This window comes from Copadichromis virginalis, linkage group LG17 (genome assembly GCF_057382275.1).
Source record: "Copadichromis virginalis isolate Kocher_CV1m ecotype Utaka linkage group LG17, C_Virginalis_male_GT1.1, whole genome shotgun sequence".
Taxonomy (NCBI): domain Eukaryota; kingdom Metazoa; phylum Chordata; class Actinopteri; order Cichliformes; family Cichlidae; genus Copadichromis; species Copadichromis virginalis.
In genome coordinates, this window is record NC_140634.1 from 13,413,958 (window position 1) to 13,427,740 (window position 13,783).

At 40.3% G+C, this 13,783-nt stretch overlaps 1 protein-coding gene across 2 annotated transcripts in view; it reads left to right on the forward strand.

Annotated features, from left to right (window-relative positions):
• The window catches only part of adcy1a (adenylate cyclase 1a), a 64,574-nt gene that overhangs the window by 10,675 nt on the left and 40,116 nt on the right, over window positions 1-13,783 (forward strand). For both annotated transcript variants that reach the window (XM_085436321.1, XM_085436320.1), the window contains exons 4-5: window positions 2,517-2,628; window positions 13,289-13,416. In XM_085436321.1, the coding sequence (XP_085292447.1) occupies window positions 2,517-2,628; window positions 13,289-13,416 (240 nt within the window). The remainder of the gene's footprint in view (window positions 1-2,516; window positions 2,629-13,288; window positions 13,417-13,783) is intronic.

Here is a 13,783-nt window from a genome sequence, read left to right on the forward strand (position 1 = left end):
TCTGAGACATATAGTAAGTTAAACATCTTTTGGGCTCATTGACTGTTGGCTGTGCAGAAAAAACAATAATCTGAGCAGAGTTTGATTTGAACATTTTATGATTTTTTTTACATTTTGTAATTTACATCATTAATAAGTAATCTACTCATCAAGCAGCTAATATTTACAGGTGAATTTTTAAAGCTATTGGATGGGCCAGCTCTAATGCGCTTGTAATGAAAAATGTGTGTGAGAACTTGGCTTGACTTTGAGCTGATTACATTCCAACGAGGCAGTAAAAAGAATAGGAGAGCTGTATTAGTGCTGCTGAGGGTAGGAGTCGAGGACTAGGTAGCATATCAACAGCACTCCTGTCAAGAGACAATCCTCCCCACTCTCTTCTTGCTCATACTGTCTGCCTGTCTGTCTGCTCGGCTCCCACACTCACTCACATCTCAGGAACATCGCCGCCTGTTCACCAGCCTCTACTGGCACTCAGCCAAACATCATGGGGCTGTGCTCAGCGAGCATGCTCCCGCTCGTCTCTGGGGAGCTGCTGGAAACACATACACACATAAACACATGGCAGTAAAAAAAGAAAAAGAGCAGAGCAGAGACATACAGCCCCCCAGATTTGGTCCGCCTTTTGATGTGACCCTGAGAACGTTTGATCATACACCTATTTAGCTCCGGCACCACTGCCACCTTCTCCTCTCTACCCCACTGCCCCCAACACACATCAGCACGATCTGCAGCACAGCACCATTCAAAGATAAATGGCACAACGGAGCGCTTCTGTCGAGCGGCAGTCGTGATCCGAGCTTTGCATACATCAGACTCCTCAAGAACTATAGTGTACTGCCAAAAAAAGAGTGCAGCTACTCAGTCACGATGCAGAAAATAGGCCTTCCTCATGCTATCGAGCTTTCACTCATTTTAGTGACTGAGGGGAATGTGTGTGCGCCTGTGTAACAAAAAACATTTTGTCATCGTGTAATTGGTCTGGTGTGTAGTCTTATTTGTTCTGTGACTGTTTTTGTAGCCGTTTAACAACATTTGAGAAAACACAGAAACTAGAGCACTGGTCATTTGTTTATATAAAATGGATAATCTGTGGTCCATTTTATCCCTAGTGGTCAGGTTTGGTGTTCCTCTTCACTGAACCTCCCCTCCCTCATCCAGAACATTGCTTAGCAACTACAGTCTGTCAAGGTTTACCCACAGGTTGAACAGGAATGCCCAAGATTACTAACATGAATGGCCTGGTTCTTCCAGAGATCTCTTCCTGTTTAAACCGAGTTCTTTTTCCCTACTATTGCCAAGCGCCTGCTCATTAGGGTTTTCTCTCTAACATTGCATTTTTCACTGATGATGACATGGTTTACACTAAGATTATTGACTCTGCTTTATTTATTTCATCTGGGAAGGTTTGATTTCCAGCAAATCTAGCAAAAAGTAATGAGACAGATGCAATGATGTAGTGCTGAAAACAAATTAGTTCTGACTAGGAAAAACTGTGAAAATTGTCAACTTGAATTTGCTGTACCAGGGATTAGTGCTGTCACTGACATTATACAGAGCCAGGAGTGGAAACAGGGGACCTCGTTATTTGAAGTTTGACATGTTTCATATGACGATGCAGGAACAGTAAATGTATGATAGAAATTAAGACTAATCTTACAGGTCTCCTTAGAAATTAGTCAACAGAAGCATTTGAAAAAGAAAAAAACTATTTTAATCAACTCTTGCAGCTAAAATTAGCTCAGTCTGCTAAATGATATGCAAGCAGCTGTTGTTTGACTGTAAACTAGAAGCCTGATTATGCCTACCTCTGTCTTAAATCAAACTACAATCTGCCACTGTAAAAGGTATCACAAAAGAATAGAAGGCCTAACACATGTAGCATAATATCCTTATTACTACTTAAAAACCTCACAGGCTGGAGGTTATGGGGAAAACATGTGTCATTATTTCTCAAGCGGTATCTATAAAAGTAAACCTAGGCCATTATGATCAGCTCCACACAGCACAAGCCGGCTCTGATCCCTATACTCCACCGAGAGCAGTGATTTTCCACTGAGTCAATAAGATCCATAACACCTTGTTTTGCTGCCATCTGGCCTGCCTCTGAGCAAATGAATGAGGGGCTAAGTAGCTTTCAACACCTTCCTCCACCCCACTTCAGCAGCTAGCCAGAAGCAGGCAATTTAGCTCCGTAATTGATTTAGTGTTTGGCCTAAAAGATGCTTTCACTTATCAGAGATTGGATTATAGTATTTGCTGTTTGCTCACTATTAGTCAATTTGTCGCTCCTGTGTGATCTGTTGGTATTGTTTTGTTAAAGAAAAACATTGCTCTGTACAGTTAACATATCCCATCCTTGCTTGTTGAGTGTATTTTTTTTACTGAATTGAGAACCACAACATGTTTGGTTGATGGTGAACAGGAGGGAGAGCAGGAGGAATCAAAATCAGCTGTCATCGTGAACTGAGCGCTTCACTTTAGATTAAAATCTCTTTTTCATTCTGTCTCGACAGCATCCTGTTTGCAGACATTGTGGGTTTCACCAGCTTGGCTTCTCAGTGTACAGCTCAGGAACTGGTCAAGCTGCTCAATGAACTCTTTGGGAAGTTTGATGAACTGGCTACAGTAAGTCCTCTCCCTTTCCTCTCTGGCTACTATCTATACTTAATTAATAGCAAAGACCATGAAAATCACATTAAGCCTGTGTAAAGGATGGAATTGTGATTTAACACAGGTGTTATTCTAGAAGGGAAACACTCCTCAAAAATGGACGGAGCAGTGGAGCAGCCAAGGGAATGCACTGAATTAAAAACTGTGTCACTAAAATATAATTTATTATACAAAACAGTTAAAAATGCAAAAGCAATTAAAACAACCCTGGCCAGGGAAAACTCACAATAAAAATCAATAAAACAAAAACATTAAAAGTCCAGTGGCGTCCGCCACGGTGTAAAAGTCACTAAAAGTTAAAAATCCAGCCAATCGGAGAAGAAGGGAAAACCCGGCGGCGTCCTCGCCGTCCTATCAGTGTTTCCGCTCCGGGGTTTTGGAAGAGAGGGGCAGCGACAGTCACTATTCTTATTAATGGCTACGGTTATTGTAGTTGGATAAGTCGTGAGACTTACCCCAGATGGGCAGAGCTCTTAACTCTGCCCGCCGCTTTCCTGTAGCACGCCAACCGGCACCAGCCCATCTCGCCGTAGGAGTTAGGGCGCTGTCCCTCTGGCCACTGATTCCCCACCGTGATCTGGCCTCCAGTTATTCCAGCAGCAGAACAGCTCCCTCCGCTTCTCTGCTCGCTGGCGTCGTCTTGCTCTCCCACGTCCTGCACGCCAACCTTTACCAGCCCCGTCTGGGCTTGTTGCCGCCGCCGCCTGATACAGTTCACTCCACCATTTTTGCCTCCTCGTCTCCCATCCCTCTTATTGGGCTCCTCCAATGAATACCATAAAAACATGCAATAAAATCCATAAAAATAAAACACTGTACAATATTAAAATATTAAAAAAGTAAAACACAGCAAAACATGCACAATAAAAAACCCTAGGTAACTTGTCTCTTTCCACCCCGTGACACCTGTTCTCAGGATACAAGAGCAGTTGATTGAGATTAAATACCAATTGCTGGCTGTAAATTCTTCCATTCTCAGAATTCCACTTTGTCAGATTCAAATGTCCGAGTTTCACTAATATGGTAGCCACTTGTTGATATTGGTGTGTCACCGAAGATACATCATCAAATAGTCATCTATTTACACAGCTAGCAAAAGAGGTGCTAGAAATGCATTTGATCTTATTAACTGAAAACTGTAACTCAGTTACCCTGAGCACTTACACATTATGCAGTAAATTACAATTTACAATTGTCATTACAATACCTAGCAGTGAAAGCAACAGCAGTTTAACAAGCAGCAAGGAGCACAATTGGAAGGGATTTATGGATAACTATTTTATCCTTTCATGTGCACTCAGCATTATAGAAAACCCAACCCCTAAAAGCACCAAGATGAAAAATCCCCCACAAAAAATAAATTAAATGCTTTACTCAAAAAGCTAAAGGAAAAAATTGGGGGAAAAAACACATGCTGGATATCTAACCCATGTGGACTGCGTAATGTGTTAGGTTTAAAAGGATGGAAATAATAATTGAATAATTCATCATCTTGATTATCAATCTGCAGAGAGCTGAATTCAAAGACACCAGTGATGGACCAAAACATAATGTCCCAGAGATTGGTGCAGGTTTCATTGCCATGCACCATGAGGAACCCAGGACCCACTGCAGCAGTGTGGGGTCTGAAACCGGGTCCAAGTTATCATCCTGATACCTAATGGCAGTCAGGGTGCTGTTACCTAGCCTGTTTGAGGTCTGTTGTTAGTCTTCTCAGCCCATCACTGACCCACCACCATAGCGGTCATACTGAATGATGATACAGACAGCTTAATGTTTTCCATGGCTTCTCCAGACTCCTTCACATCTGTCCATATGTGCTCAGGGTGAACCGATCTTCCTGTCTTTAGCCCCAAACATTTGCAGTAGATGAGCCTGTTTCTGCTGGAGGTTCCCTTCTGTTAAAAGCAAGTTTTTCCTTCCCACAGTTGCCAAGTGGGTCGTCTGATTGTTGAGGTTTTCTCTCTGTTATTGTAGGGTCTTTACCTTACAATATTAAGCACCTTTAGGCGACTGTTGTTTTTATTTCGTGCTATGCAAATGTAAATTTGAATTGAATGGAACTGAATTGAACCCTTGAAAAGCACACGGCATAAATGCTAACTGTGCCGGGCTGTGAGCACAGGGCCCACTAGAGGATGTCAGGCCCTCAGGCCACCCTCAAAAGTCTATTTCTGATTGAAACCTTCACATTCAGGTAATAGCATGTATTGATGTGGTATCCTGGTGAAATTGGACTACCTGTCCAACAATAAATTAATACCAAAGCAGCCGAAACCGATTAACAACCTCTCTGCTACTTCACTGACCTGATCGATATCCCTGAGGTTTAACTGAATTGATGCTATACTCTGATTAAAGAGTGTCCGTTTGATATTTTTCGAGCAGTATATTAATGTATTTTTGAAGTTAGTGAAATTTACTAATTTTTGTGGCCTTTTTCTTTTTCAACATGGTTACAAGAATTGCTGTAGGTAGAAACCAACTACGGATTTTGTTGGGTGAGAACAGTCTGAAAGGTACTATAAACTGCTCCACAGTGGGACCAAATCTCAGGCCAGACTGTCTCCACAGCACAGAGAGTAAACTTATGTCAAGCTTCTGTTTAGCTTCCAGTGATAGGGAGCTAGCCAAGCCCATGTAACATGTATTACTGGAACTAGTAACAATAATTTATTAATGGATGTAAGCTTGGGAGGTAGTTGAAGAAGGAAACTCTAGTTGGACACACATACTATGCTCCAGTCTCCTCATGTCACTTAGAAAATACATCCTTCCACTTTTGGTGGCCTATTTAAGCTGTAGGATTCCCCATCTCTCCTTCTGACATGCAAATACTGCTGCACTCTTAAGTGCTGTTCGTCAACATCATCCACCTGCAGGCTCCGGGAGAGATATTTTACTCATTACTCCCTAATTTAATATATAGCATATTTGGAGGAGTGATGATCTCAGAGCCTGGAAGCAAAGTGCTGACTGTAATCTGCTGCTTTAATACTTTATTCATTTCGATCACGAGTTGTTTGCATTAACACACAGTTGGTGACAGTGATGAGACTTACAAATAAACTAAAAATAGACCAAAAATGATGATATGAAAGGCATTAGTGGTTTTATTATTTGTATATGTGGCAGAAACAGCATTCACATTCTCCCCACTTCAGATATTCATGTTGTTAGCCATTCATATCCTCGACAGCTTGCTGTCAAACTCTTCCACAAGAGTGCGTCATCTCCCATTTGGCTGTTTGCAGTCTTCAGTGCAGAGAGAGCCAGTTGGTTAATTGGTGAAAAAATAATTAGGTGAATGATTGGCCTGACTTCTTGCGCTGGCTCATTCAGTCAGTATATACAGGGTGATGCTGGGATGTGTAGGTAATGCTGTTTTCTTATTGGTTATTCAGCGACATCAGCAACTCATTAAGGAGGATAACAAAAAAAAAGAGAAAAAAAAGTTTTGAAGGCATTTTTTTAGTCCATCACACAACTAAATGACACTTTGTAGCTAAGTGAGAGTTTGAGCATTGCACAGCCATTCATTCAATTGTTCTGATATTCGAGTGTGCACTGACAATCAAGCTGAGCTGCACTCCTGGCAGCGATCTTGGTGGTTCACTGTATACAGGGCACACCTGTTAAATTGCTTTGATCTTCCCACAGTTGCTGTACATATTTTAATGCCGGATCCACTTCAACTGCTGTTGTATACAGGATGGGCCATTTATATGGCTACACCGTAATAACATGGGAATGGTTGGTGATATTAAAGTCCTTTTTGTGGCACATTAGTATATATGAGGGGGCAAACTCTTCCAGATGGGTGGTGACCATGGTGGCCATTTAGAAGTCGGCCATCTTGGATACAACTTTTGTTTTATCAGTAGGAAGAGTGCCATGTGACACATCAGACATATTGGTAATGTCACAAGAAAAACAATGGTGTGCTTGGTTTCAACGTAACTTTATTCTTTCATGAGTTATTTACAAGTTTGCCTTTGTTCACAGCCATTGACATGTTGAAGAGGTTAACACGTGAGGAGCAGATCGAAATTGTGTTGATATCTGGTATATACCATTCCTCCCACAGTCCAAAGACATATAATTAGTGGGATTAAGTTACCTGATGAGTCCAAATTAGCCATAGGTGTGAATGTAAGTGCGAATGGTTGTCTGTCTCTCTGTGTTAGCCTTGCCACAGACTGGGTGACCCTGGACAGGTCAGGCTCCAGCCTCCCCGTGACCCTGATAAGGATGAGCCGAAGAGGACGGATAGATGGATTTCTACTATAATCTGCTTATTTAACTTTTTTTTGGAAATAGTCGGAAAATGGGAAAGCGGTTTACAACTTTTGAGTAATGGAGACGTGAACATTACGTAGACTTTACTCCATGGAAAAGGACAAGAATGTACAAACTTCAGCCCAAACCAGCAACAGCTATCCACCGCTGGTAACATGACATCAGCTCTTTCCAAGCACCTGCAAAGAAAACATGTTAACAAAAATGCTGTTAGTATATACAGTCAGGCTTGTAGCCTTCATTTCTATCTGTGTATTTTTCTGCAGTGTTTTTTGTGTCAAGCGCTCTTTCACCAGCTTTGGTGTCATCTTATCGTTAACACTTAAGCACTGACAGCAGTCTTGGTCAAGTTCTTTGAAAATAGTAATTAGTTACTAATTACTGATTACTTCTCCAAGAAAGTAATCCTGTTACTTTATTGATTACTTATTTTCAAAAGTAATTAATTACTTTATTACTTAGCTACTTTTTAAAAACATGATACACAACCTGAATACGTAAAGCAATAGACCTTTGCCAATTCTATTTTTTCTGCATAGCCATCATATAAAATTGAATCAAATGAAAAAGTCTCTTTTAAAAACTTGTTTTATTAGTTTTAATCTTTTAACTTCATGCACATTGCATCAAGCAAAATTAAATTATATGCAACAGTCTTTGACTGGAAGAAATTTGTTTAACATTTAAACCTATTTTCTGTATATTCCAGCATATAAAATAAAATAATGTTTTGTGTTTACACTCACTCTTTCAAATAGATGCAAGTAAAACACAGAAAAAAAAAGAATCAACGACTCAGCAGCACTGAGTCCTGTCGCTCTTAAATCTATTTTCACCTGTTTAGCAGGAGTAGGGCGGGTGGAGGTTTGCCTGGTGCCACAGTGATCATGTCAGTGGGGGCATCCGTGGGTTTCTCTGTGAATTTCACATTCCTGTGGCAGCGTGCTGGTGCTTGCTCAGATTTGAAGGTTAATGTTTCGCTGTAGAAAGAAGTTTTCTTCCCATGCAGAATGTACAGCGGATGATAATGTTTTTGTCACTTTTTATGGACTAAAACTTTGAGTAATTTAAGTACATCCAAGCTTTAAACGCTGCATGGTCGTACTCTCTGCTGCACTTCATATTATTCATTAATGATCTATACATGTCTGTTGCTGCCATGGACGTCGCACGTGCTTACATCATTGTCATGAGACACTGACAAACAAAATCACATTTTAGTAATGCAATAATGCAGCGTGCTTACAGGAAAGTAATAGTAATCTAATTACTTTTTGCAATAGTAATCCCTTACTTTACTCACTACTTAAAAAAAATTTAATGGATTACAGTAACACGTTACTTTTAATGTGTTACTGCCCATCTCTGACTGACAGAAAACTCTTGTGTACAATCATTAGGACAAGGACGTGTGTAGCCTAAACTTCATATTGTTAAGTAGTGTTAATTATCTTAGGCCATGTTCAATTCAATTCAATTCAATTTTATTTATACAGTCGCTTCAAGGCACTTTATATTGTAAGATGGACCCTACAATAATAGGGCCATGTAATAATGCACTTTCTACTTGAAGTAATTCAGTGATATAATGCTATAAATTTTTGTATTTTAAATAGTAAATAACAATGTGTAATAGGCAGTTTTTTAAACAATGACCTCAATGCTACAATTAATCAGTGTAAAAGCTTATGGCCACACCACCCTGATCACGCAGCTCTCACCTGATCTCGGAGCTGTGCGATTACAAATCAGGGCCGCATAAATGATACTAGGTGTTGTGACCAGAGATGGGCAGTAACACGTTACAAGTAACGCGTTACTGCCCATCTCTACAAGTAACGCGTTACTGTAATCTGATTACTTTTTCAGGTAACGAGTAAAGTAAGGGATTACTATTGCAAAAACGGTGATTAGATTACCGTTACTTTCCCGTAGGAACGCTGCGTTACTGCGTTACTAAAACCATGATTTTTTTGCGAGAATGTCTCATGACAGTGAAGTAAGCAAGTGCGACGTTCGTGACAACAGCTGTGTGCAGATCAACAGTGGATCACATATCGAGTGCGGGAGAGAGTATGAGCGTGCAGCGTTTAAAGCGTGGAAGTACTGACCTTATTTTGAGTTTGATTCCATAAAAAAGAGACAAAAACATTAGCGTCCGTTGTGCGTGGGAAGAAAACTTCTTTTTAAAGCGAAAAAAACCCCCTAAACTTCCAAGCGAGCACCGAGTGCGCTACGACGTAATGGGAAACTCACAGAGAAACTCGCGGATTCTTTCACTGAGCGCTGCGGCACACCTGCACCAGGGCAAACCTCTGCCTACGCCACTCCTGTTTTACAGGTGAAAATAGAGCAACAGGACCACTGAGTCTTTGACTTTATTTATTTTCTGCTGTGTTTTACTTGCATCTATTTGAAAGACTGAGTGTAAACACACACAAAAAAAAATTATGTGCTGGAATGTGCAGAAAATAAGTTTAAATGTTAAACAAATTTCTTCCAGTCAGAGACTGTTGCATATAATTAAATTTTTGCTTCATGCATAAAGTTAAAAGGTTAAAACTAATAAAACAAGTTTTAAAAAGAGACTTTTCCATTTGATTACATTTTGTATGATGGATTATGCAGAAAAAGTAGAATTGGGCTGAAAGATCTATCGCTTTATCACCTCTTCAGGTTGTAAATGGTGTTTTTAAAAAGTAACTAAGTAACTAAGTAATTAATTACTTTTGAAAATAAGTAATCAGTAAAGTAACGGGATTACTCTTTTGGGAAGTAATCAGTAATTAGTTACTGATTACTTTTCAAGTAACTTGACCACTACTGGTTGTGACCGTAGTAGTCCATTTACCATATCTGTCGTCAGTGATGCCGTCTCACTGTACCATTAATTTTCTATATTACTAAAACTGAAATTGTAAAATATGTAAAACAATTTAATGGGAAACCTACAATTTCCTTATTAACTACGTCAGCTGTAACAAACTGAGGCCTCTCATATGAACAGTCCTTTTTTAGAATATTAATGCAGCATTACGTTTTACTTTGTCATAGAAAAACAGAAAATTCACTTCTTACAGCATGTGCAAAAGTTCATTCTGCAGAGGTGGATTTGTCTCTTTAAAAATCAATAAAATGAGGAATCTGCATACAAATGTTGTGTTTGTAAGTCTATGTGGTTTTAGTTGCAGTGAGGCAAGTATATGGGATGGTGAAACTTGCAAAACAAAGTAGCTTTAAAAAAAAGAAAGAAGTAATGTCACTGAGCCATCACACTCACAGCCTACAGTGAGGGAGGAAGGCTGGCTGCAGCGAGTCCAAACAGTTGGTGAGCTCCTTTTTTCAGCACGTTGTTCCGAAGAAGCCTCCAAGAAAACAAAATGTATTATTTAGTCCTGGAGCTCATTTATTATGCCAAGTCATGTATTGATCCAAAAAGTGAAAGTAAAGCTGGAGAGGTTAACTGACATGTAGGAGGAGGAGGAGGGAGTCAAGAAAGAGAAGGAATTGGGAGGCTGAGAGAGGAAGAGATGACAGTATCGATTTCTAGACAGAGGGGAGATGAGCAGGGCTGAGGAGGTGGAGTGTTAATGTGTGTGTGAGAAGAAGATTCCTTCCCAACAATGTGAGAAACTTATAAAGTCATGAAGTAAATGATTACTTCAAGTTACTGCCTCAAAACATGGTTCTACAAGCTACTCAATCAGAGGGTGTACTTAGCTTTTTCAGAGGACTGCACAGAATCCTGTAAGAACTTTCTTTGTCACATGATTGTATATAGTCATTATAAACATGCAGAGTTAACATTGTGAATGGATGTATTTGATCTATGATCTTTTCATTATACTAAACAAGGTGCTTTGGTCACTGCTCCTGTAACATTTGTTGCTAATATTCAGCACTTCTCTGGCCTCTGGTAGGTACAAAGAGGCTGTGGCCTTGAGAAAACAGACTGTACCATTAGAAGTCAGTCCTGTCCAAGATATTGCACTCACACTCAACTCTTTACCACATGCTTGACCTCTTCCATGAGGCCAAGAGACAGTTTACTCCTGCTTTCTACATGCAGACACGCACACAAGTCACATGATGGGCAGGATTATCCGTCATGAGCTCATTCTGTATCTCAGCAATCAGTCGTGGCTTAACATAGAGAGAGCGATAGACCGAGGGTGAAAAGAGCAAGATACGAGTTATGTGTCTTGCTAGCAGCGCTTTGAAACTCAGCAAGCCATTATATAGAAACCTTGTGATGAGGATATATTGGGTGCATGTGTGTGAGCATTTGTGGGTAGCTGCAGCTGCAACCTAATTGAGATTTATACCCCGTCGTGTTAGCCAGGGAGAAATTCTCTTTCAAACCAGCTCTGTCACAGCTGCTGAGCCTGTCTGGCTGCTGTATGCTACACAACACATTAGTTCCCTGCGGGCTCAACTTAAACTTAACCACAACAGACACATGCCTAACACTAACCTTCACCTAACCATAGCGAAGACAGCATCAAGCAAAACAGAGGCACAAAGTCTGCACTTGAATCAGGTAGCTTTATTCCTAAATGTGTCTCCCAAAGCAAACAGAGATACTTTTCTCTTGTGACATGGTTTGCTGTGAGCAGATTATTTCTGTTCACAGACATGGACGCACACACAGGCACATGCACACTTCTCTCTCTTCCGAGTGCCGGGATAATCATGCACGTTCTGAATTCTCATATCCTCCCACGCCAGAATCTTTCTGCTCCCGTGAGCAGAAAACCAGAGCACCCCATCTTCTCTCTTCTCATCTCTGCCTCTTACCCCGCAATTGTCATGAATCTTCTGTATATATGAATGTGTGTGTTTGTGTGTGTGCACATGTGTGCTTGTCAGTCAGAGGTTGCCTGCAGGCCAAGCTTTGTAGGGTCTTCCATTGCAATTTTCTGATGACTCTGTGTGATACAGTGCCAAAAGGAAACCCTGCGTGTGTCACTAAATCGTGTGCAGTACAGTATGTGTGCAAGTTACCATGCAGCTGTTTTTTTGCATTTTTTTTGCAGGTATGTGTCTGAGTGGGGATTTGTGTGTCTGTAAAGGTGTCTGTGTGCATTGGTGAGTGTGTGTGTGGCACCATTGCTGAGTTTGTGCACAATGTGCACTGTGACAAATAGCGGATCTGTCTGGAAATGTGGGGGCGGGATTCTACTTCAAGAGCATGTCGGAGCAATTAGAGTTGGCCTCAACTACAAATACACAAACAGTAGCACAAGCACACACATCTGATTAAAATGAATCGAAATGCAGCTGCAGCTTCCATACAGTTTCTGCAGAAGAAAGGGTTTAAAATAGCAATGGTTCCTGTCATAATTAGCTATTTATGGGGCGTTAAACTTTACAAAATCTGCGATCCAGATGGAAATAAAAGTTAGTCACACCAGCTCACGTCACAGAAAAATTTGACCATGCTATCTAAGAACAATTAGGAGTCATGCTCCGTGTAGAGTAATAATGATAGAGCCATCAAATAAGATGGCTACAGGTAAATGTATATCAGGGCAAGTACCAGTAGTTTACAAAATCAGGGACGTGCTAGGATTAAGCTGACCCCCCACAAGGGTTATCTACTGGTGGTTTTCAATTGAGTTAAATTAAGAATTTCATTAGCTTCTAGCTAATGTTAACTGCTTTGACATTTAAAAAGAGAAAAAATGAAAACACAAGTAAGTAAAACAGGATTAGAGAATAAGTTAAATAAAAGGAAAAGTTACTTTTAGCTACTCCTTTAGTAATCCCGGTATTATGAGTGAATAAAGGGATCACTCATTGTGGTGATCCCTTTATTCACAAGGGATCACCACAATGAGTAGCTCTGCATGTTTGATTGGGCAGCAGGATCTTTTGATAGTTAGGCAAATGTGTAAGCCACTACACTATGGAGGACCTGTTAGACAATAAGTTAAATATTTTGACTAACTAGTGCTTTACCAGTTTAGACTACCTTGCTAACCTAGCAAGGTAGTCTAAACAGTTCAGTCCTATGTGTAAAACAATTGTTTTCTGTGCTCTTCTGCTGGTATTTTACTTTCTCCTCATGCTGGAAAAGGGTCAATAAACCCTCTGATACCTGTCTCTATCCCCCTCATATCTTTTCCAGTGTACAGAGCTGTAAAAACGCAGCTACATTAATCATTATGTGCCACCACACAATTAAAGATTCGTTTAATGACATTAAACCTGACAAAGATACATTTAAAGATATGTGTAGTATACACTCAAAATAACTAAATTTTTCTAATCTCACTGACATTGCTCATCTTTCTTTTTCTTTTTGTGTCTGTAGGAGAATCACTGCAGGCGCATAAAGATACTGGGGGACTGTTACTACTGCGTGTCAGGACTGACCCAACCCAAGGCGGACCATGCCCACTGCTGTGTAGAAATGGGCCTGGATATGATTGATACCATTGCGTATGTCACACACTGACATGCAGGCAAAAATGTCTTTGTTATGATTGTTTTGGGGAAGGACCAGAAGTCAACAGTTACTCTACAATGTGTGATCATCCGAATTGTTTCTTAAGAAGAAAACAATTTTATCCTTTTAAGTTGCTTTCGGTGCATTGCTTCTATGACAACAGTTTCTAGGAAATCCGAGAAAACTGAGGCACTTCTTACCTGCTTCAACAGTAATATACATCGATCAGGGATAACATTAGGACCACTTGTCTAGTATTGCGTCGGTCCCCCTTTTGCTGCCAAAACACCTGTCACAAAGGTAACCTAGAAAGCTGACCTTTGTAACATGTGATTGATATTGAGTGTGTATATATTCCAA